The 25,334-nt window shown below is 35.2% G+C and overlaps 1 protein-coding gene across 6 annotated transcripts in view; it reads left to right on the top strand.

Annotated features, from left to right (window-relative positions):
* Nucleotides 1-22,253, top strand: part of SNX16 (sorting nexin 16) — a 38,647-nt gene extending 16,394 nt beyond the window's left edge. For 5 of the 6 annotated variants that reach the window (XM_058528946.1, XM_058528951.1, XM_058528948.1 and 2 more), the window contains 4 exons: nucleotides 8,340-8,409; nucleotides 18,447-18,583; nucleotides 19,129-19,248; nucleotides 19,951-22,253. In XM_058528946.1, the coding sequence (XP_058384929.1) occupies nucleotides 8,340-8,409; nucleotides 18,447-18,583; nucleotides 19,129-19,248; nucleotides 19,951-20,047 (424 nt within the window). In that variant the 3' untranslated portion in view covers nucleotides 20,048-22,253. The remainder of the gene's footprint in view (nucleotides 1-8,339; nucleotides 8,410-18,446; nucleotides 18,584-19,128; nucleotides 19,249-19,950) is intronic. The other variant, XM_058528952.1, reaches the window with a different exon arrangement.
* The last annotated feature ends 3,081 nt before the right edge of the window (nucleotides 22,254-25,334 follow it).

The following is a 25,334-nucleotide window of genomic DNA, read 5'->3' as shown; positions in this document are numbered from 1 at the left end:
ACAAAATGGCCCACATTAATATGGTTAATATGACACTATATAATTTTGAGGTTTATATTCTTTATATTTCTCCAAAGTAATGCAAAAATACGAAAATTGTGAAGTTGGGTTAGTTTATTTAGAGGATAAAGTGAAAAATACCAAAAACCACTAAAAAGGGAGAGAAGGGATCTGTATGGGTTTTTTTGCTTCTGAATGTATTTACAAGAAAATTGCTTTATGATTCAATATCAGCTGGCTATCTAATTTTAGAACTTACATTATCTTAAGTCATAAATTAGAACTATTTCAAAAAAAGAGAGCATTTACAAGGTAGCAATAGTATATTGTAGAGATACCTATAACTGTCTGTAGCAATTTTTCACATAGAATGGAAAACAATTAAGAAAATCATCCTATCTCACTTCTACCCTTGTTTCTCAGTTTTTTTTAATGTGTGTCACCTTATGTTATACGTAACACACAGACGCTGTGCGTGTACATCTTGCTTCTGAATGTGTGCTCCCTGAGCTTCATGGCTGTTGGAGGTCTCTGCCCGTCCCTGCTCATATTCCTCCATGAAAGGAGCTGCACCCAGACCACTTCTTTCAGCTCTAGATTCACATATGCAATTGTGTGCTTGACATCTGCTTCGAATATCTCAAATTGACCTCAAACCTAACACAGCCTGAAAAGCTTACTGTCTACACTCTCCCCCCATATTCAGCAGCATCATCTACCCAAACCTGGGAGTCATCCTTGACATGTCCCTCACTACGCTTATCCTTTCTTGTGCATCTTAAATTCCACTCAAATCTGTCTGCTTTTTTCCATTCCTGCCATCACCAACCTAGTCTGAGCAGTCATCTCTCACCGTAATTCCTGCAGAAGCTTTCCTGCTGATCTTTCTCATCTATCCACTCTTATTTCTGTAGCCTGTTGAACAGTAGTAATCTTTTGTAACATAGTTTGTCTTTCTTTCTGGTCTCTGCCTACCTGCCTGTCTTTCCAACGTCATGTTTTGTTATTCCTCCCTGACCCCGTTCTCTGTACATCAGCTGTATTGGTCTTTTAATTTTCCAAAATCACCTTGCTCCTTTGTCCCTTAGAGCCTTCAAATATTCTGTTCCCTGGAAGGCAGTGTTTCATACTACTATCTCACTTGGCCCTGGCCTAGATAACTCCTGTATATCCTTCAGATTTCAATAAAAACTTCCCTTCTTAGGTAACTGGCTTTCCTGACCAACCCCTCACCCACCACCACCATCACTAAAAACTAGGTCAGTTCTTTCTCATAGTGTCTGTACCAGCCCTTCTCAACTGGTTCTGTGAGTCAACTCTTAATGCCTAAGACACGCGTTGTATGTATGAATTAACTCTGTACTTAGCTATGTACCAGTCATGAGAGAATTGAGAAAATAGTCACTCAAATCATTGTCAGTAGGGTCTAATTCTCTCATGGAATCCCACCTAAGAAAGGCCGATTGGTACTTTAATTTCATAGCATTTCAGTTTGTAACTATTTCTGTGATTGATTATTTCTCCCACCAGCTTGTAAGGTACATACATAATAGTAGGTTGTGTGGCTGTTTTACTCACCAGTCAATGTGCAGTGCTTTGCACAGTGCTAACACAGAGCCCATGCTCAGTACTTGTTGAATGAAGGGCAGAACTGTTGATATTGCTATTGTACTGTTTATAAGAAAAGAAGATAGAAGCAAATATGACAAAACTTAGCAGTTGTGTGTTCTAGGTGGTACGAACATGGGTGCTCCCTACTTTTTTATATTTTTTTTACATCTCAAAAGAAAAAAGAAAAAAAGGTTAGTGTTAATTCAGATACACGAAGAAAGAATAAAAACCAACAAATTCTGAAATCATAGGGAAAGCCTTTGAAGAAAATATATTTTAGACCATACCATAAATGAATACTTTTACAGCTAAGAAGTCAACACGTCTTATCCCCTTTCTTTCGTCCCTTATTCAGTAAACCTTTATGTATTGAAAGCGTTCTGGTGACTTAAAATCAAATTTTTTCTATCAATGACCATCTTCTATTTTCATCTAATGAAATATTAAATATTAAATAATATGAACCATGTTAATAAACTACTTCTGTGATTTCTTGATATTTTTAAAAAGTGAAAGTTTATCTTAGTTGAGATGCATCTTTTTTTTTTAATTACTGATAATAGATCTCCATCTCTAAGGTAGGCATTACTAGGGACTTTCGAGATCCTGTTATTTCTGAAGCTGCACACTTTAGAACAGAGGTAGTAGTCTTGCTCAGTTCATAAACAGATATTTCAGGGAAAGAAAGATTTCTTGGCCAGATAAGTTGGGGAAAAGTTTCATTTGGCATTCCTACCGTATTAAAGGTTCCAAGAAGTCTCGCATGAAAGGATCTAATGTGCCTTACATTATTTGCCTTCTTACTTTTGTCACATCATGTCATCAGACATTTAGGGAATGCTGTAAGATAACTTGAACTTGAAATAAGGTATTTAGGCCTTGTCTATTCTAGGGTACCCACTATTTTTTTTGTGGGTGATGGGTAGCATTTTTTATTTCACAATTAAATTTCTTAATAAATTATTATTTAAAGCATGGTGGGGGGAGAGGAAGAAGAGTTATTAATCTGTATCTTAAGCATCTGCCCTGTGTCGTGCTAAGAAGGGTATGAAAGAAGAAGGTATACTCCTTGGTCTTAAAATTCATTTGAAGAAATTAGGCTTCTGTTTAAGCAGAATAAGGGAGTTTATGAAATGCTTCTTGGTATGATACAGATTATAAAAGTAACAGGAACTCAGAGAAGGGAACAGTCCGTCCTTTTTGCGGTGATGAAGCAATGTTAGAAGTAGAAAGTAGGATTTGAGAGCCTTGAAGGCTAGATTAAGATTATGGGGAGGAAGGTGAATATGAGTCAGAAACAAATAATTAGAAGATACCTAGAAAGTCTGAGGTTGCTGAACAGCCATTTATGAATTTCTCCTAAGGGAGAAAAGACAAAATCCCAGTACTTCTTTATAACAACATAAACTACATTTAAGAATCACTACTTAAAACACCAATTAGTTGTACATTACCTGTTGGTATACATGTTAGCATCCTCTTACAGTTGGAATGGCAACATAGAAAAATTACTATCTTTGTATGGCCAAACAGTAATTTCATATTAATTCTTCATACAGTTGTTTCACTTTCCTTTTTGATTTGCTTAGCACCTCACAACACAGTTATTTCTTAACCTTCATGTTGGCTAAGAGCTTGCCGTTACACAACTGGCAGCTTTAACAGTACAACTTCTCTAACTGTAACAAAGCAGAAGTGGGAGAAAATAAGAACTGAAAGGATGTTAAGGATTGTTGGTTTGAATGTTTTAAGAGAATATTACTTTCAGATGCATTTGGAAAATACAAAGTAAGAAAACAGATAAAAACATTAATATTTTCATGGTTAAAGGAGTTATTGATTTTGTCTGTTCCATAAATATTTGTTTAGGTCTTACTATATATAAGGTCTTGTAGCTGCATAAGGATGCGTTAGATGCTGATCCTTTATTCAAGAAAACTGAACAGTAGAAAGAAGCACCAGAAAAAACTATAATGGGTAGAGTTAGATCTCTTTCAGGGGAGGAGGAGAGAGAGCTTTTGACTGGGAGAATTAGAGGAGGCTCCCTTGAGAGTGACATTTGGCCTGGATTTTAAAGAATTAATGATATTTAGACTGACAGAAAAGGTGAGGAAGGACTTGGCAGATGAAAGGGAATATCATATCAAAATGCAGACGCAAGAAGGCCCAGGTCCTGCGCCAGGAATAGCGTGTAACTCAGTTTGTCAAGGAGAAGGAAATGTAAAGGTGGATGGAGGGGGAGAGTCTTATACTGCACAATCTCTTATAGTTAAAATATAGCTGTTTATTGTTTTATGCTGTCTTGTGCTACTTTGAAATTGTTACATTGTTTAATCAGCACAGCAAATATTTTACTGTTCTCCATTTTCAGAAGTACTACACATATATCCTGATTCACCAAATTTTTCCTCCTTTTTAATTCTTTAAAATACAAGGGTTAAATTATATATTTTTTCCTCATATTACCATTCATCTATAAGGGCTTCAGTGCCAAAATTCAGTGTTTTAAATTCTGTCTCTGTAAAAAAAAGTTTAGAATGGATCTGGTAAATTAACAGCAGTTCATGGTTAAAAAGAAAAAAATAGTATCCAAACATTTACATGAGGGAACAACTGAAAGAAATTGGAATATTTATCCTTTAAAAAAAAACAGTACATGGGGGATATGATAGCCATCTTCACATATTTGAAAGATTGTGATGGGGAGAAGGATTAATCAAATAATATTTAGCATAAAAATGTTCTGCCTTTTGAGAAAGTGAGTTTCTCTTTCCCTTATGTATTTGAAGAGGCTAGATAACTATCAGTGGTATTGAAGAGGGAATTATTAAGTGGGATATATTGGGTTAGGTGACTTCTTAGGTTTCTTTCAGTTGTAAAAGTCAATAATTCTATAATTTTTGAACAAGAATGCTTAAACTATTTTTTTAGACATTTTCAACCTGAACCATCTTCTCACAGGAGATAGTTAAGTTGTTTTTCTATATAAAGATATTATCAAGAGAAGTTGGCTTAGCCTTGGTATTTTTATACAAGGAAAGAAGAATTCAGTTAGAGATGCAGTAGGTCATATAATTCTAGCTCATGAGAATCAACACATTATTGCTAAGGTTGGTTGGATGTTAGTTTCTACCAAAATGTTAGTTTGGTAGACATTCAGTTATGGACAGTTATTAAAAATGCAATAAAGTCAAATATTTTGTATTCAGATACATGTAAACTCTTACTTAATTAAGTGGGTCTTAGAGACCGTATACAAAATTCAGTTTTCTGGGCTTAGTAGTGACATAATTTTAGCCAGGTACTTAACTGATTTTGATCAGTGTCTTCAATTGGAAAATTAGGTGATTAGGTAAATGTTCTCTAAAAGTCTCCTTTTCGACTCTAAATTTTTCATATCTTGATTCTTTTTGTTGTGTTCTTTATGAATCTTGGAGTCATACCATCGGAAATAGCCAGATTCTAACATTCTTTTAACTCTTAAGACTTTTGGTCTTGTTGCAGTCTTAGGCTTGCTTTCTTGGGAAGGTTGGAGTATCTACTGAAAACTAAAATCCACCTCAAATTTGAGAATTGTGGTATAGTGTTTATCCACAACAGTGGATAGAAATTTGTTCTGATGCTCTTAATTGTTTTATTAATTTTTTTCCTAATTGCTTAGCTCTTACAAATAAATTCATTATTTGTTGACTACTTATTCTCTGCTGTGCTAATTGATTCAGGTACGGTCTACACAGTTCAGGAACTTGTCATCTACCTTTTGGTGAAGCAGACAGCTTGGTAAACAAACAATACTAATAATACAGCGTAATAAGTCCTGTGAAAGAGATCTCTTGCGGTTGCTATGGTGATACATATGAGAATACTGAACCTAGTAAGAGGGTAGGGAAAGGGGATCTAGTCAGAGAAGACTCCATGAGGAGACAATAGATGAGCTGAGTCATGAAGAATAACTATGAGTTCGCCAGGTAAAGGCGGGAAGGATGGGCCAGGATAATAGCAGCAAGCGTGAGTAGAGGCATGGAAGCATGAAACAGCGTGGTAGAAACGAGGATGCACCATTCCTGAGGTGTCAAATGAGAAAGGCAGTTAAAACTTGAATGTAAGCAGGTGCTTTATGCCAACACCAAGATCTTGGCTTTGTTCCCTCTTCCTAGAGGAGGAATAGATGGGTTTTAAGCTGGATTTGACGTAAAACATTTGTTTTTTGAAGTATTCTGGATTAGAGGAATATAACTGAAGGTAGGGACACAGTGTGCTAAAAGAAACTAGGTGAGAGATGGTCAAGGTCTAAACTAGGCCCTCACTTTCAGGCCTTCACAGCCACTGCAGGAGGCTAAGCCAGAGCCCTTCAGCCTCACACCCACCGCCTCTCCTACATTGTGACCGTCACTGTCACCAGCCTTGATCCCTGCCTGACTCCTTTTCCTCAGGCTTGTATTTAATGTCAATTTTTTGTTATTTTCTTTTAACTGATGGAGAATACTGAAAAAAATATTAACTGATATAATATTTCTATCTGAAATCCCTCAGTAATATTTTCATGCAGTAACTTTTTTTGCCTAATTTGGTTTTGACAGAATTGGTATCTAGGATTTTTAGTATATTTTTTACTTAGTTTCTAGTCGACCTTTTAATGAATTGTAGGCATTAGTTTTAGGGTTTTTTTTCTCGTTTAAAACACAAGTTTTGAGATAAAGAGCACATTTACCTATTAAATTACTGTTCTTTTAAAAAAATTTGTGAAATGTAAACAGATATGCCTATGAAAGAAAAAAAGGAGGAAAATATAAAAGTAAATAGAAAATGAAGATTCGCTGGATGAAATAGTTTTTTAAAAAGTTTGAAAGTACAGTAAAACTTTTAAAGAACCCTTTTTGAAGAGAATCAAAGGAAGAGTTTAAGTTATGGGGCAAATTTGCTCTGATAATAAAAACAATACTGAAGGATACCATCCCTGGTCTCCTTATCTTCAGGCAAGTTAAGTCAGCAACTGAGCCCAATTTTAAAATAGAGTTTTCCCAAACACACTGAAAAGGTACTCTAAAGGGAGTAGAAAGATATAGTCTTTCTTTACCTTTTAATTCCAGATTATTGGATTTTCTTTTAGTCACATAGATTTCTCTCTTATCCTTATGATTTTCTTACCTATTCATTATCATGATGAAATGGGAGCAAAAGTATTAAAGATTGAATACAGAAGAGAGTTTAGGGGGCTATATTGAACCTATCAGTGAACAAGTAAAGGAAAAAAAAAAAAGTAAGACTTTATTTTAAAAATTGACTTGTATTTAATCCATAGACCATTTAATAATATAGACTCTTTGGTGTTTATATTTTATTTGAATTCACTTGATTGGTTTATAAGTCATACATTGATAATATATAGAAGATCACTGAGCAGAACCATGGCACATACAGGCAGTCAAATATTTATCAAATCTAAATAAAGTTCTCTAGTCAGTGATTCTCAAGCCGGGGTAAGGGCTTCCTTTTCTAGAAAAAAGAAAAGGTATCAGAATTTCTGAGAAAGAAATAATTTTCTTACACATTATTATCTCCCAGAGATTCTGATGTGTCCCTCTCCTTGGATGGGAATAAAGCTTGAGAGTATTGTCTGTCTTCCTCTACTAACTGAGTCCTGTTGAAACAGAAGAAATGTTGTGAACCACAGAGAAAGTGTTTTGTAAATCAAAGTTGTAAAGGAGTTTTAAATTTCATTCTTATGATGCAGATTAAAGAAAGTAGGGCATGGACTATAACCTTGGAACTGTATTGAAAAAAACTTAGGAAATCCATTGGATTTCATTTGAGTAGAATTCTAGTGAGCCATAGATCATAAAGATTTTTAGGGAGGGAGAATGAAATAGAGTAGCCACTCCACAAAAAGATTCCTGCAGCTGCGTACATTTTCAGTATCACTGCTGATCTTGGGCTAAATTTCTACTATAAACCACAGGTATAAAAAGAGATACATACATTCCTTTCCCACTTTTTCTTTCCTAGCAGCATCATTCCTATAATTAATTTGTGAACATAAAAATGTTACTAAAATTGCTTTTTAGAAAGGAGAGTATTTTTGTAACAAAGAAGTTTGGTTTTCTACTCTCTTAACCTATTTCTGATAATTGCAAAGTATAACAATACCATATTATTTCATTATTTTGAAATTGATGGCAGTTCAGAAATGGGATGGTGAGAATTTTTTCTCTTGTACTCTCTAGGGAAAATATCTGAGTAAATTAATATAATAAACATGATTGCAAGAAAAATCTTTAACTTGTTTCAATGTAAGTACTTTTCAATTGCTTTAGAAGCATCTCCTCAAGAAGAAACAAATGAAGTATACATTAGAAATTGTATTTCTTCATAATAAGATAATGACTTTTTTAAAGTTGTTCAAACTAATATTTCTTTGAAAGTAATAAAGTGTCTATTCACCATTTAGATTGGTCTCCTTTACCATTATTCTGAATTATGTTTTATGTCCTGTAGTTTGTATGTAACGTAAATTCACAATCTCTATGTTTGTAAGATCTTAGAAAATAACTTAAAAATCTTTGTGTCTTCTATAGATTTTATATTTGTATTTGGTTAGTCCAACTAACTTATTTTGGTATATCAGCAGAAACAGCTTGCTTAAAATACTGTATAGCTTCAAAGTAACTTGCTTTTTTCTATCTTTTGTAAACTTATTTGTACCCCTAAATTTTTTTTCCTTTGGAAAGCCTTGCAGTAAGAGAATTTCTTTGTCTGGATGATCCACCAGGTCCATTTGATAGCCTAGAAGAAAGCAGGGTAAGTGCTGTATTATATATCACATGAAAAGAGGAACAAATAATACAGTACAATAACTACATTGTTTCTTGAATGAAATAGAAAACAGCAAAATATTATCATTTTAGACCATGGTAGTTTTGCACAGTAATGTTTGAGTCAATGGTTTCTTTTGTTGAAATACAAGAACCTAGTTCAATGAAAAAATAAAAATTCATACATGTCATAAGGTCAATAAAGCTCTAAAATTAAATCCTGCGTTTTGTTCTCTTTATTTTTATTGGTAAAAAAAAAAATTATTTGGAAATTTAGTTTACTAGATTTAGAAGTGCTATCTGTAGGCTAATTTTTCTTCCGAGTATGAAAGTAAAGAACCTACAGTTAAAATCAAATTTACAACTTATCTTCAGAGGTAGAAGTTATTGTCTTGTTATCAATGCACCACAAGCTTGATGCTACTCAGATTGCACTAATTGACGTGTTCAAGTGGCCTATTTCTTGAAGCAATTGGCTAGATTCACAAAACAGATTTGGTAATAATAGATTAGCTAGGATTTTATGCAAGTTTTTTCCCTAAGTGTTTAATGGTGTTTAAATGGAACAGATTTAATTGGTAGGTTTGTAATGTTTTCAATTAAACTGCGTCAGTGCTTTGTATTAAAGTGAATGCCATAGCTTTTTTAAAACAGCTTTACTGAGGTAAAATTTTCATCCATAAAATTTGCTATTTGCAGTTCCATTGTAAATGTACAACTTAATAATTTTGGTAAATTTATAGAGCTATGCCACCATCACCATAATCCAGTTTTTAAAATTCCATCACCTCAAAGAAAATTTCTACAAGCCACTTTGCAGTCAGTCCACACTCCCAGCCACAGAGAACTACTGATCTGCTTTCAGTCTCTACAAATTTGTCTTTTCTAAATAGTTCATAGAAATAGAATCGTATAGTATATGTGTGTGTGTGTGTGTGTATATATAAATCAGTATTCAATATACATAATCTTTTATGTATACAGTATGCCTAACATACAGTATACAATCTTTATGTGTATATATATATATATATATATATATATATATATATAAAATATATAAGCTTTGCATCTTGTTTCTTTCACTTAGCATAATGTTTTTGAAGGTCATCCATGTTATATCCTTTATCAGTATTTCATTACTTTTTATTACTGAATTGTTTTTCATTGTATACATATCCCACATTTTGTTTATCCAGTCGCCAGTTGAAGGACGTTTGGCTTGTTCCAGTTTTATGCTGTTATGAATAATGTTGCTATGAACAATCTCAAAGAAGGCTTTGTGTGAACATATGTTTTTATTTCTCTTGGGTTGATTCCTAGGAGTGGAATGTTTGTTTATATAGCAAATCATGTTCAACATTTTTAAGAAAGTTAACTGTTTTCTAGAGTGGCTATGCCATTTTGCATTCCCACCAGTAGTATGTGAGCGTTCCAGTTTCTCCATACTCACAGACATTTGATATTTTCTGTCTTTTGGATCATAGCCATTTTCATGGATATATAGTAGTATTTCATTGTAGTTTTAATTTGCATTTTCTGATCATTTTTTATTTTGATCACTTTTTCATGTGCTTTTTTGCCATTCATATATTTTCTTTGATGAATTGTCTGTTTAAGTCTTTTGCCCATTTTTTAAGTTGGGCTGTTTGTCATGTTGAGCTGTAAGATTTCTTTAGTTTGATACAAATCCTTTATCAGATGTTTGATTTGCAGATAATTTCTCCCCATCTCCGTGTGTCTTTTCATCTTTTTAATGGTATCATTTGAAGTGCTAATGTTTTTATTTTTAATGAGGTACATTTTATCACTTTTTTTATGGCTTATGCTTTTGGTTGTATTGTAAGAACTCTTTGCCTAATACAGGGTCACAATGATTTTCTCCTACATTATTTTCTAGAAGTTTTATAGTTTTAGCTCTTACGTTTAGGTCTATAATCTATCCTGAGCTAATTTTTTTAATAAGGTATAAGGTGTCTTAAGTTTCTATATGTATCTATTCGTCTCAGTACCCTTTATTGAATTGTGTTGTCACCTTTATCAAAAGTCGAAAAAACATAAAAGGAAGGGTTTCTGGATTCTTAATTCTCTCCACTGATCTAGTTACCTATCCTTGTACCAATACTACAGTCTTGTTTACTGCAGCTCTCTTATGGTTACTGTTTGCATGATATTTCTTTTTCTATCCTTTTGCTTTCAGTCTGGTTCTGTCTTTCAATCTAAGGTCTGTCTCGTATGTAGCATCTAGTTGGGTCTTGATCTTTTATTCAATTTGACATCTCTGCCATTTTGCAATTTGTTTTCCTTCTATCTCATCTGTTTTGGTCCTCTTCCTCCTTTACTGCCTATTATTGTGTGAAATAAATATTTCTAGTATGCTATTTTGATTCTTCTGTAGAAATGTTTATTTTTTCTTAATTATTTTTTAGTGATTGCTCTAGGTATGACTGTATGCATCTTAACACAGTCTACTTCAGAATAATACTTAATGCCAGTGAATTATAAACTTGGCTCCAATGTGTTCCTTTTTCTTCCCCCGCTTTTGTCTTGCTATTGTTATACATTTTACATCTATATATGTTATAAACCCACCAATACAGTATAATAATTATTTCTTTGTACAATCTTTTGTCTTTTAAAGAACTTAAGAAAAGAAATGAGAAAAATATTCTATAGACTCTTTTATATTTATCCATATATTTACTGTTTCCAGCCTCTTCATTCCTTCCTGAGGATAGTGTTATCATCTGGTATCACATCCTTTCAGCTCTAAGGCTAGCTTTCAATATTTCTTGTAAGACAGGACTGCTGGCAACAAATTCTCACTGTATGTGTATCTGGGAATGTTCATTTTTGAAAGATAGTTTTTTTGACACGTTTTCTTCTTTCAGTACTTTTTGTCATTCGGCTGTCTTCGGGCCTCCGTTGTTTCTGATTTAAAGCCATCCTTTCACTATGTTGTCGTTCCCATGAACATGATGAGTCATCTTGCCCTTGCTACTTTCAAGACTTTTTTCTTTGACTTTTGACAGTTTGATTATGATGTATCAAGGTACGGATCTCTCTATGTTTATCATTATTTGATCATTGAGCTTCTTGGATTTGGCATATTAATGTTCTGTGTCAGACTTGAGAAGTCGTTGGCCATTATTTCATCAGATAACTTTTCAGTTCTTTTCCTTCGCCCTTCTCCTTCTGGGACTCCCCTTAAGTGTATGTTGGTACACTTCATATTGTGCTACATGTCTCTGAAGTGATGTTTGTTTTACTTCAATCTTTTGCTTCCGTCTTTCAGATGGGATAATGTCTGTTGATTTATCTTGAGGCTCACTGATTCATTCTTCTGTCATCTCAAATCTGCCGTTGAGCTCCTCTTGTTAATTTTTCATTTCAGTTATTGTGCTTTTCAACTCCACAATTTCTATTTGCTTTTTTTTTTGTATCATTCTGTTTCTTTATTGGGATTCTATATTTGTTGAGTCCATAGTGTGTTAATGACTATGGCTTTATAATCTTTTCATCTAGCAGGGCAAGAGTTCCCGTCCTTGTTCTTGAAAATCGGCTGTTTGCTCTCCATATGTGTTTTAGAATCAGCTTGTGAGTTTCATGAAGAATCCTGTTGGCATTTTGTTTGGAATTATAATACATTTATTGATTTATTTTGAAGAGCCTTATCTTTATAGTATTGAATCTTCCTATCAATAAATCTTTGCTTACTTAGGTCTTTTTTAAAAGTCCTTCAGTAAAGGTTTAAATTTTTTTCCTTAAACTTCTAAGGAGAGCTGTACGACTTATTCTTATGTTTTTTTATATCATAATTGATATTTTTCTTATATTCTAATTTTTTACTGTTGTATTATTGATTTTTTTGTGTATTTATTTTATACGTCACATCCGTGGTGAAATCTCTCATTCATTTGTAGATCCTTTTGGATTTTCTATACAGGTAATCATAACCTCTGCAATATTAACAGTTTTTTACTTTTTAATCCTTAATTCTTTTCATTTTATTTTCCTATATTATTGTGCTAGCTAGGATCTTTGGAATTAAATAGGAGCAGTTATGGTGAGCATCCTTTTTCCTCTCTTCCTAACTTTAAAGGAAATGATTCTATATTTCACCATTGGATGGTGTTTTCTGTAGGCTTTTGGTAGTTGTGCTTTGTGTCTGTCTGTTGTTTTTGTTTTTAGGTTAAGGAAGTTCTCTTCTATTCCTAGTTTGCTAAGAGGTTGTGGTATGTGTGTGTTGTTAATGTTTCTGCTTGCATCTATAAAGGTGATCATATGGAGTTTTCTTTCTTTAGTCTGTTACTGTAGTGAATTACATTTGTAGATTCTCAAATGATAAAACATTACTTATGGGATTAACTCATAAATTCAGAATTTATTTATTTATTTTTTTGTGAGGAAGATCCGCCCTGAGCTAACATCCATGCTACTCCTCCTCTTTTTGCTGAGGAAGACCGGCTCTGAGCTAACATCTATTGCCAATCCTCCCTTTTTTTTCCCCAAAGCCCCAGTAGATAGTTGTATGTCACAGTTGCACATCCTTCTAGTTGCTGTATGTGGGACGCGGCCTCAGCATGGCTGGAGAAACGGTGCGTCGGTGCGCGCCCGGTATCCGAACCCCGGGCCGCCAGTAGCGGAGCGTGCGCAGTTAACCACTAACCCGGGCCGCCAGCAGCAGAGCTCGTGCACTTAACCGCTAAGCCACAGGGCTGGCCCTGGGAATCAATTTTGATAATTTATATTTTCTGGAAAATTGACCATTTTATATAGGTTTTATAATACATTGATGTAACACTGACTTCTAAAAGTCTTTCAAACATATCTTTAATTATATATCTACTTTTCAATCTCACTGTTTCTACCAGCCTTTTATCCTTGGATTTGTTATACTTTAATAGTCTTTTCAAAGAATCATTTTTTGAATTATTGATTTTCTTGATTGACTAAATTCTTTTCCTATCTCTATTAATTTCTTCCTTTTACTTAGATTTAATCTATTCTTTTTTTGACTTCTCGAGTTGGATACTTTTTCAGTTGTTTCTAACACGTTCTTTTAAACTATAAATTTCTTTTTGAGTTACATGCTCACAATATATCACAAGTCTTAAGTAGTATTTTCATTATCATTCATATTTTGTAATGTTCTTTATAATATCTTCTTTGCTCCATAAATTTTGAATTCTCTTAAATTTCTTAAACTTTTGTAAATTTTTCCTTCTATCATTGACTTTTTTCATCTATTTGCATTTTCGTCAGGGTATATTCTCTATGACACTGATTCTTTGTTATTGTTGAGGCAGCGCTTTGTAATCTTTGCAATCTGCATATATGATAAATTTTCTAAATTTTCTTGTGTTTTTGAAAAGAATATGTATTTCCTAATTGTTATGCTGAGGGTTCAATATATATCTGTCAGATCAAGCTTATTAATTGTTTAAATTTTTTAAATGTTTACTGATGTTTTTTTCTGTTTAATCTATTAATTACCAAAAGTAGTATATTAAATCCACTCATTATGGTTGCGGATTTATTAAATTTCTCCTTGGAATTATGTAGTTGAAATATTCCCAGTGAATAATTCCTTTTATTATTAGATAGTGACTCTTTTTGTGCCTAATAATGTTTTTTACCTTGAAATGCGTTCTGTCTGATAGTAATAAAACAACTTTTCTGGGGGAGAAGGAGCAGATTTGCCTGTTGCCCGATAGGTTTTTTTTCTACCTTTATATTTTAAGTGTGTTTCTTGTAAGTATCAGAGAGGTAGATTTTTGTTTTTTGATACAATTGGAAAAATCTGTTTTTGAACTGGTGACTTTATTGTGGTGTGTATAGTAATTGCCAATATATTTGTATTTATTTCTGCCATTTTATTTTGTGCTTTTTATTTACCCTGGTTTTTCAGTGCTGTTTTTTTCCTTTTCTCCTTTTTATATGTTTAATGAGTTTTCTTTCTTCTGTTTTTTCTCTACTCTTGGTTTGTAAGTTCTGTATTCACTGTCTTTTATTTAATAGTCATATCTTTTTCTCATCAAGTATTTTAGAACCAAGTTTTACAGCCCTCCTAGAAGTTAGCCATTATCATGATTTATAGAGTTGACATTTCTTTTGATTTAGCTGCATGTTCACCGCTTCCTTTCTCCACCATTCTGAATTCTTTCATCTCACTCTCTCCATTGGGGTTCAGTTCACTTCTTCTTAAAGTGCATCATTTAATAGTTCTTTCAGTGAATGTGTGTGGGTGATGTTTAGGTCTTTGATGTCTGACTTTTTTTTAATCTTGCTCACATTCTTGAAGTATGATTTAGCTGAACCTAGAATTCTACCTTGATAGTCATTTTTCTCAGTGCTTTGCAGTGTTGTCCACTGCCTTGGACCTAGACCGCTGCTGGGAGACATCTACGCTCAGTTCATTGTTGTCCCTTTATAGTAAACCGCTTTTTCTTCCTGGTGGTTTAGAGATCTTGTCTTTGGTTTTGGCATTTGCAATTTCACTATCTTGTATCTGGGTGATATTTATTTTTGTCTTCTTTGGGATGCATTATTCTTCCCAAATCTGAAAATGCTAGTATTTAATCAGTTCTGAAAGTTGTCTGCTATTTTCTCGCTGAGTACTGCTTCTCCTCATTGTCTCTGTTCTCTCCTTTTAGAATTCTATTTATAAATGTATATGTTAGTTATTTTCCTTGTCTGTCTGTCTTAACCTTTCCTTCAAAGCATCCATCTCCATCTCTTTGTGCTTCATTCTGGGTAATTTTCTTAGTTCTAGCTTCCAATTTACCATATTGTCTTCAGACAGGCTTATTCTACTGTTTGATCCTTCTGTTAATATTTTAATGTCATTGACTGTATTTTTCATGTCTTAACATTCTATTTGGTTTATCTCAGTATACCTGATGTTTCTTAATAGTGGCTTTTAAAAGATATTTGCAAGTCATTATACATGTTCATATTTTATGGTCTCTATCCAGTAGTTATGTTATCTGAAGTTTATGGGATCCTGATCCTTCTGTTTATTGGGTCTGTTCACTCTCTTTTATGTTGGATGATTTTCCTAGTGTGTTTTATAATTTTGAATTGTAAATTCACTTTAATTAGAACTTTGCAGGAACTCTGTACCACCGAGGTCAAGGGTATATCCTTCCACAAACGTTCCTGTTTGCCTCTGCAGAGATACCTTGAGTATCATTGGTCCTGGACCATTTTTATGCTAGTTTCTCAGCATGGGTGTTTCTGGCTGATTGGGATAGTATAAATTCAAAGCCAGAATCCACATGAGGCATTGGCCCATGGTTGGCCCTTCTTCAGGGAAGACTTTACCTCCTCCACCTAGAGGCCAGGATGAGACAGTCTTTCTTGATGTATCCCTGTGTTGATAAGTGACTTTTATTAATAACTTAGCTCTTTAGGACCCCTGCTTTATTCCTGAGTGTCTCATTTCTTGTCACTGGCCCCCAAAATATGCCTGATTCGTCTCTTGTCCCATCCTGGTGTTCCAGGTGCAAGGTTACCAAAAAGCAGCCTCTCCTCAGCTCGTTCTTCTCCCACTCCCTGAAGCTGTAGGGTCAGTGCACGTGCTGATGGCACTTGTTTTGATTTCTTCTCATTTTTCCCCCTGAGATTTGCCTCTGTTTCTTGCCCTCATAGCTACTTAAAAAGTTGGGTTTTTAGCTAGATATTTTATGGCTGGAGGCTTTCGTTTTTAATCTAATCAACCATATTGTTATCAATGGAAGTGATTTGTGGTTTATTTACTTTGTTTTTCTCTATGTTCTGTTTGATGATAGTTGAAAACTTCATTTTTTTATAATGTGAATATACCCAAATTTTTAAATTTGGGAATGTTTATAATGTTCGTCTTATGTGGTTAGGTGGAAAACCAAGCCACAGAATGATATGTGTTATCTACTCCCATCTATATAAAAACAAATATTTGAGAAACTGAAAAATAGTTCAGTTTGGTTGGAACATGGGGTATGTGGAGGATCAGAGGAAGGGAAAGGTAAATAGAGCAAGCTGTGAGGTTGGGGTGAAAGTCATATATCACATCACAAGGTACCTCATTTGCCAAGGTAAGATACTTGGCCTTACCCTTAGGCAGTATTGAATCATAGGTAACATGATAAGATCTGTTTTTAAGAAAACCAGCTTGAATTGGAAGAGTGCCAGAGTAAACATAGGTAAGCCAGTTAGTTTACTGGTGCTGTAGTTGGTTAAGAACCAAAAACAGGAGAAATGAGTATAGAGAGTAAAGTGACAAAACCACAAGAGATGTAGATGAGGCAATGGGGGAGGAGGAGAATGGAAAAGTGGGCAAGACTGGGTTACCTTTGGGCCATAGAAATTAGGGAGAGGGATGATCCAAGATGCCTGCCTGGTGGCTCTGATGATTAGGCCATAGAGCAGATATTCTTTTGGGAATGCTATTTGACTTGCCATTGGTACATCGAAGTGAAGAGCACCAGTAGGCATGTGAATGATGTCTGTGTACTCAGGAAAGGTCTGGGCTGGAGATTAACAACAACAAAACAATGGAAGTCGATAGCATATGCTATACATAATGGCTGAAGTGATAACGTAAGTGTAATTGCCTAGAGGGGCATATAGAGCCAGAGGATATATAGTCAAGGACAAAGCTCTGAGGAATGCCCACATGCAAGGAAAAAGTAGAAGGCTAGAAGGAACTGTCAAAGTAAGGAGGGGAACCGACAAGTTTTACAGAGGCCAATGAAAGAGGATTCCATTCAAGTGGGAAAAAAAAATTTCAAGTCAGTAGTGACATGGCTGTGAAGTCATGAAAAACAGTACTTTGGATTTGACAATTAGAAGGTCATTGTTAGCCTTTGCCTGAACATAACTAGAGAAAAAGAGAGTAAAACTCTAGTTTTGTGATTTTAGAAGTAAATGAGGAGCTAAATTTGGGTGATAAAAAAAACGTGTTTCATGGAAAACTTTTTCGTTTTGAAAAGAGGGAGATGAGTTAGTAGCTAGAGAGACTCACGATCAGGAAAGTGGTAGGGATGATTTTGTTTTTATGTGGAGAGATTTTTAGAATTTACTTAATCATCTTCAATCAAGTTGATTAAGTAATCTTAAGGGTCAAAAGAGGAGAAAAGGTTGAAAATTTGAGAGAGTGTGTAATGTGTAAGTGATAGAGCAAGCTTCCAAAGGAGATAGGGCTTAACTTGAAGAGTTACGTGTTCTTGAGACAGGAACAGGATGCAAATGTAATTAGGATTCTGGGAGTCAGTGATTTTTTTTCTGGTGTAGGAATCAGGATCATCTGCAGGGCTTGGGATCAGCAGTAGCAGCATATTGTAGGGGGTTCGCTGGGTTTGAAGCCTTCAGATAGTCACAGAGGAGACAGTGATAACTGGGAACAAGTCAGAGAATTGATCAGCAACACTTGAAAGCCTCATCGAGGTAACGGACCTGAATTTTTTCATGGCATCGTTCTTCATGGTAGCGTGACTGTGTTTCTTTGTTTAGTCTTTATTTCAGCAGTGTTCAGCGTCCTCGGTGTAAAGGATAGAGTGTCAGTTTTGAGTGAATATGGGGAAAGGGGAGTGCAATGTTGAAGGTGCTGTGGAGCCCGTTGTTGCTGCTGCTGAGCTGGTACAAATGGAGCCAATAGCCACAGTCTTTTTATAAAAGTCAAATTATCTAGGACTGGGCAAAAATAACCTAAGGAGAACAGAGACTAAAACAGTGGCTATTAGTCATTTTTTCCCGGTTCTACAGTAGAGGGATATCACACACTCACTTCAGGGCCCCTGACTTACTGCTTAATAATTCTCAAGAAAAGGGACTTGTAGTTGTAAGTTCCCCTGTTAGGTGGGGACTAAGAGAGCCAAGACAGCAGAGACCTAAGCTGGGAGAGAACAAATCATGTGGGTTGCGCACGTATGATTTTGATTATCCATGTCCTTTGACTCTTCAGTAGTGCTCTTGAGAAACAAACTGCATAAGTAATTAATTATATTATTTTTCCACATGTGATTTTTATTTGTTTTTAAGGCTTTCTGTGAAACTTTAGAAGAGACAAACTACCGTTTTCAAAAAGAACTACTTGAAAAACAAAAAGAGGTGGAATCACTAAAGAAACTGCTCAGTGAGCAGCAGCGTCATATAGACGCTCTGGAGAACAGAATCCGGTGGGTAGAGACACCTGCGTTTTCAGTCTGACTCGTTCAGGTCCCAGTACTCTGGGCTGAATGTCCTTTGTATTTTCATATGATTTAGGACATTTCTGATTCCAAAAGTCATAGACTCTTGGAGTACTTCCTCGTAGACTGGGAAAATTGTCTTTTGATTATTTAGGAGGCTGAACATTTGAAGGCTGGGAAACATCAGGAACATAGGCCTCTAGCTGCTCAACAAGATAAACGTTATTCATTTTAACCTATTTAAAGGCTGTCTTTGTTTCTGGGCCTTTACGCCAGCTTTTCACATATGGAAGTTCTAGTTTGCCTTCTCATCAGCATGTATTGAATTGACGCTAAAATGATTTTAAATTAATTATAACAATTAGTTTTTCTGTTGACTCCCAGAGTCAGCAATTTATTAGTCATATGACTAATTAAGACTTCATAACTGAAGACTACTAAAGCTACATGTATTCACAACAATAAACATATATGTATTTTATTCAAGAAGATATTTAAGAAGAAAATAACTGGTTGCTGTAATTTACTTTTAGAACACTGTCTTTAGAACCTGAAGAATCACTGCACGTGTCAGCAATAGAAGGTGGACAGATCCTAAAGGTGGAGTCCCCTGCGCTTGAGGTTGATCAGGATGTCCTGGATGAAGAGTCTGGGTATGTAAGGTCTAGTGTGTTGTAACCTAATCCTCTGGATAACTGGAGGGAGATTGTCCTAATACTACTCTAGGCTACTTTTTGTGAACTCTGTCACTGTATCATGAATCTGCTGAGGAGACAGGGAAGGACTGTAGATATCCTAGGCTGTCCGTGAAATACAAGCCTTTGGCGCCCAGGCTGTAAGTTTTCTTATTACTTACTTTGAAGCTATATCCGAATTAACTGGGCTGTGACTGAGTTAGTTCATTAATTTGTAAATCTTGACAAATTACTTTAATCTCCCTCAGTGTCGCTCTTTTCCCATTCAGAAGGTGGGACCCTGTAACAGCAACCACCCTGCCTACCTAATAGGAATGATGAAAAAACAGTATATTTGAAAGCATGTAGAATTTTTATTGCATATAAATCCAAGGTAATTATTAATGCGTTAGTGGTACTAGTTAGCTATAATCATAAGAACAAATTTTATGTTGGTAAAGGTGATTACAAACTAGATTTTTATTGATAAATGGTAGTTGGGAGAGCTGAGTTAAAAATAGATCTCCAAAGGTGTTATCTGACAGTGGCAACTTAAAAATATTAAATTTCTAATTGAATATATAAATATTTTTTACATAAGGTAAAAGATTTTTAAAGGTAGTAGTGAAGTGAAATAGCATGCATCCAATCTCTTCATTGAATATTTCTCTGTTTTTGCAGAGCTGATGATAAGCCAAGCTTAAATTTTGGTGAACCTGGGAATTCTCTATCTGAGATAGAAGTAGCAGAAGTGGCATATAGTGCTGAAGAAGACTAATACACCACAAGCAGTTCCTTCCATTTTTACATTTCAGCAAATGTAGAACAGAATGGCAAATATTTGAAAAGAAAAAAAGACTGAAGCATTTACAGAAAACAAGAATGCACATGTATCAAGTTTACATAAAGAAAAGGTTTTTTTAAGTTATTGGGATAGGAAGTATATTCACTGCTGCTTTAAAGTGTCTTTTATCCAACCTTCGTATTCAATACACTAAAAAAAAATCTAGATAGAGTTCTGTTATCAAGGCCCACATTCTTAAATACTGTGCATAAATTATTTTGGTGTTCTAACAATGTATTGCTCCAAACTAACCTGTGTGCATGCATACACCTGTGTGTGTGTTTAAATCACCAGTTATATTAGTCAAATGGAAATTAATTGCATGTTGCTGCCTGGTTGACATATACTTCTTCATATCTCTGACATGATATATTTTCATTAATGGTTAAAATCAGTGGTAAAGCTGAATTGAGTTTTAAATATTGACATATTTACCATCTCTAAATAAAAATTGCTTATTTGGAATGTTACTGTTATTTAAAAGAGGATAACTTTCTAGTACCAAAGGAAAACTATCTGCAAGACCTGTAATAACACAGCTAAAGTGATAAAATAGCCTGGATTTTAAAAGCTAATTCAGTAATATCAAAATAGTCTGTGTCCCAGTTTATTATAATATGTTATACTTGTTTATTTTCCAGGTAGTCTTTATCTTAAATCTCTACCTGTAGAATTAGTGAGTTTGCCTCTCAGGACACTACCTCTTTTTGCTAATCAAGGCATGCTCTTTCGAAAATATATTATAGATTCTAAGCAAATAGAGAGTTATACAAAAAAAAAAAAAAGCCATATATACTACAAAGTTCCTAACTATATTGACTCCTGGCATTGCATTTTTATTTCTATATATGTGAATATGTTGCTATAATATATTATGGCTGATTTTCTTTTAAATTTATATTTAGCCAAGTGATGCACTTTATGATAATTAAACTGTTGTGCCAAGTTTAATTGGTAAATTTCTTTAGCAAGTGGAGTTAGGGTAAAGAATTGTGTAGTGCCTTTACTATTTCACTTTTTACAAAAGTCTCCTAGGGTCTGTGAGTCAGCTTTATGAAAAAATGTTTATTTCAGCTTTGCATTTAGTTGTTGAAAGTGCTTTGTTTCATTTTTATACTATGAAGTTACTCATTTATTTTGTTTCTGCTGTTTTGCATATTGTTAATAAGCATTGTAATCATGCTAGCATTTTGAACTGCGTATGCTTTCTAAACACTGAGGGAAACTTACTGGGGAAATAGAATAACAATCTCCTATTTTTTTTTCTTCACTGTCTCAAAGTTTATTGTTCTCTTGATGTATGTATTAAGATGTGGTTGTATAAAATTCTGCTGATGTCGAGTAACAGATCCGATAGTCATTGTTAACCTTTGATCTAAAAAGGAGACTGCTTTTTACCAAAGTACGAAAAATTTTAAAAGTCTTCTTCAGAATGTACAGGTATGCTCTGTCTTGGAACCTTTGCCCCAAAGTGTATTAGAAATGTGTTTACTATCCTGGGAGTCAAAGAATACAATAAATTTGTGTACTTGTTCATTTCAAAATATTATCCTGGGCTTAAAAAAGGTTCAAAAAGAACAATCATTTAAATTAATGAGTATCATTTTTTAGTCTAATTAAACAAGATGATCTTTGCTAAATTCCAGATATTATATGTGCTACATGTGTATTTTAAAGTGAACCACACACTTTTTGTGTGTGTGTGTGTGTGTGTGAGGAAGATCGGCCCTGAGCTAACATCTGGCAGTCCTCCTCTTTTTTTTTTTTTTTGCTGAGGAAGACTGGCCCTGGGCTGACATCCATGCCCATCTTCTTCCACTTTATATGGGACGCCGCCACAGCATAGCCTGACAAGTGGTGCGTTGGTGCACTCCGGGGACCCGAACTGGTGAACCCCGGGCCACCGCAGCGGAGCGTGCACACTTAAGCGCTTGCGCCGCCGGGCAGGCCCCCAACCATACACTTTTAAAATCTGGCCTTTCAGAAGATTGTATTAAAAGTTTTTGGATGAGTGAAGAAAAACTCTTGTTAATTAGGTAAACCACTATTATTTATATTTAGAATTTCCTTTTTTTACTTTTATAATGCATTTTATTCCCAGTATTATATTCATTTAATAAATTATTTTTTCAGTACAACAGTAGCTGTGTTGTTCAGATGTTGAATACCATTTTTCCCCCTCCAGTCTCTGTGTTCTCCCTATCCCTTACAATTATTGTAAATTTAATTATAGTTAACTGCTGCATTTCACAGATGTGGAATGAGTCTGTGATTTTCTTTTTAAGTTTACACTTCATATTACTGATTATTTTAAGTCTCTGTGAATAGGTGCAATGCACTTCAAATGTAATCAATAAAAAAATTGAACAGAACTGAAACAAAACACTTTTGTGGATAATATTTTAAAAATTAAGTTCACGTATAGCTAGTGCAACCATAAAACTTAGAATTTTAAAATGTTTTATCTGTCTGCTATACCGAGGTTAGGTGTCTAAAGCACATTTCTTTAGAAAACCACGTTCCTCAGATAAATCATCTGTGTAGTCTCCTTCAACTGTTTGTGATATTAGAAGGGAGCAGAGGCCTTGGGTCTCAGAATAATTTATCTGGTTTTGAAGTGGATTTTATTTACTTACAGAAATAGAGGAGTTTTGGGGTATGTTAAAACAAGTTTGTATTTCCATCTGGTAAAGACAGGAATCCGGATTTTATCCTCTGGGAGATATATTTGATCCACATTTCAGCTCTTCAGAGAATGACCTTACTGTGTTGCACTTGGCTTCTATGCCTTTGGCTTCCATTAGCAAAAACAAGCATCAAAACTTGTAGTCTCAGTACATGTGTTTTTAAGGCTGATAGCGGCTGTATCACATGGTGTGCTCTTTATGAGGACACATGAGAGAAAATTCTCTTAGGTCTCAGTGCCGTAAAACCTGTTCTCCTAAACGCTTGATTTGTTTTTGTCTTACGGAGTCTATTACTGTCTTTTTCTTTGCTTTGTTTTTTGGGCAGCTCTAAGCCAAATTGCTCACCTGTAGCTGCTATATAGAATCTCATGGGTTATGCTTTTATATAGTAGATAGGACCTTATTTTTCTATCTTATTTTTCTCAACACCAATTTTCTTCCCTATTCAAGTTCTTCTGTTAGGACATGTGTATTTTTGTTCTGATAAAGTCTCAGATTTGAATGATATCTTAGACTACATTAGGTAAGAACTTGTCAGAGCCTGTGCTGCACCATTAAGTGATGCCAGTAATTACACGAAGTTAAATTATTCTTCCCTTGAAAAGATGCCTTTTAGTACGATCAGTGAATATGGAATGCAAACTTAGAAGTGCTAGCTAGTGCTAAGCTATGGGTAGGTTCTTGGCCAGAGCACAGCATCGATCAACTCAGATTATAGTTTTAACCATAGCCTCAGGTTAGAAGAGGCACCACTTGCCACTTCATGTTTATCATGGACAGCAAAGTAGAACAGTGTCATTGTCTCCACACGAAACAGACATCATATAAAACAATGCAGCCAGTGTATACTCAGTAGGTGAAAGGCAGTGTTTTACTGTAAACAGATACAGGTGAGAATAGGTATAGACTGGAAATACCCTAATGTAATGTTCATAACCTAGCTGATTGTAATCAAAGAGGTGTTAGTGTTAGTCAGCTGGTGGCTGAAGGCCTTAGCTCAATTGTGAAACGTAAAGGATTAACCCTGTAACTGGAGGACTTGCTCTAGAATTAGCACATCTGCCAGTCCAGTCTTCCAGTTCCCTGGATAGCAAACACCATTCAATGACTAACCCAACAGATATTTGCATTCCTCTTCTTTGTCACCCCAAAATGGGAACTGGATAAAATAAATAATTCTTTTCTCAGGCCCTCTTGCAGCTAGATTTGAGCCTGTGACATGATTATGGCCAGGAGACAAGTGGAAGTCTGCTGGTAGCTTCTGGGAGAAACCTCTTGCTTTTCCTGTAAGAAGGTAAGCGTGCTGCTGATACAGCCTCTCCCCTTCCTCTTGTTCTGATCTCAGGGGATATCCACAGGTACTGTGGAAACCACCTTGCAAACGTGTGGTGTGACAAGATGAGGGAAGAGGAAGAGAATCACAGAGACTAGTCACTTCTTCAACCACTATAAAAATTGTAGTTTTTTGTTAATTGTACCAAGATAAAAGCTATCTTAAATTTGGATTGTAGATTGTAAGCTTAAGGGGGGAAAAAAGAAGACTTTTCTTCCTGTGATATTGTTTATTTTATTAGCAAAGAAAAAAAGGAAAAAAAATTTTTCTTGAAGACTAAAGGGGAGCAAGGCATCTATTAGACATATTAAAGGTCGCTTTCTTCTGAGGATCCTTTTGGCAAAGGATTTCTCAAATATGAAAGAGAAAACAACCTATCGCTGTACACTCATTTGTTAGTCTGCTTGGGCTGCTATAATGAAGTACCACCAACTGGGTGGCTTAAACTATGGAGATTTATTTCCTCACAGTTCTGGAGGCTGGGAAGTCCAAGATCAAGGTGCCAACAGAGTTGGTGTCTGCTGAGGGCTGTCCCTTTGGGTTGCAGACGGCCGCCTTCTCACAACATCCTCCCATGGCCTTTCCTCAGTGCCTGTGCATGCAGAGCAAGCTCTCTGCTGTCTCTCGTAAGGACATTAGTCCTGTTGGATCAGAGCCCCACACTTAATGACCTCATTTAGCCTTACTTACTTCCTTAGAGGCCTCATTTCCAAATACAGCCACACTGGGGGTTCGGGTTTCAAAATACAAATTTTGGGAAAGGACACAAACATTCAGTCCATAACAGCATAGGATGGATGTAACATGAAATGTTTACAAAGATATTCTCAGTTTAAAAGATTAAAGTAGATAGCCTATTCTTTCATTTGTTCATTCAACAAGCATTGAGCATCTACTGTGTGTCAGCTCTGGGTTATAAAAAATATTGAGAAGCACGTGATCCCTTCAAGGAGTTGAGAGTGATACGGCTTTTTATATAGGCTGGTCTGTACACTGTGCAGCATTGTGGTAACTGTGGTAATACAGGTATTCACAGTGAATTATTGGGGTGAGAGAGCCAGAGAGGACAAAGATTGGCAAGGAGTAGAAGTCTAGTGTTTCAGCTGCTTCTTAAAAGTGGAATAGAAGGGCATAAGGAGCAGAAGAGTCAGCTCCAGCCTGTGCAAGTGACAAGTATCACCAATTCTCCCTGATTCCTCTT

The sequence above is a fragment of the Diceros bicornis genome, chromosome 33 (genome assembly GCF_020826845.1).
Source record: "Diceros bicornis minor isolate mBicDic1 chromosome 33, mDicBic1.mat.cur, whole genome shotgun sequence".
In the NCBI taxonomy this organism is placed as follows: Eukaryota; Metazoa; Chordata; class Mammalia; order Perissodactyla; family Rhinocerotidae; genus Diceros; species Diceros bicornis.
Note: the sequence above shows the minus strand (reverse complement) of the source record. Positions and strands in the feature narration are given on the sequence as shown.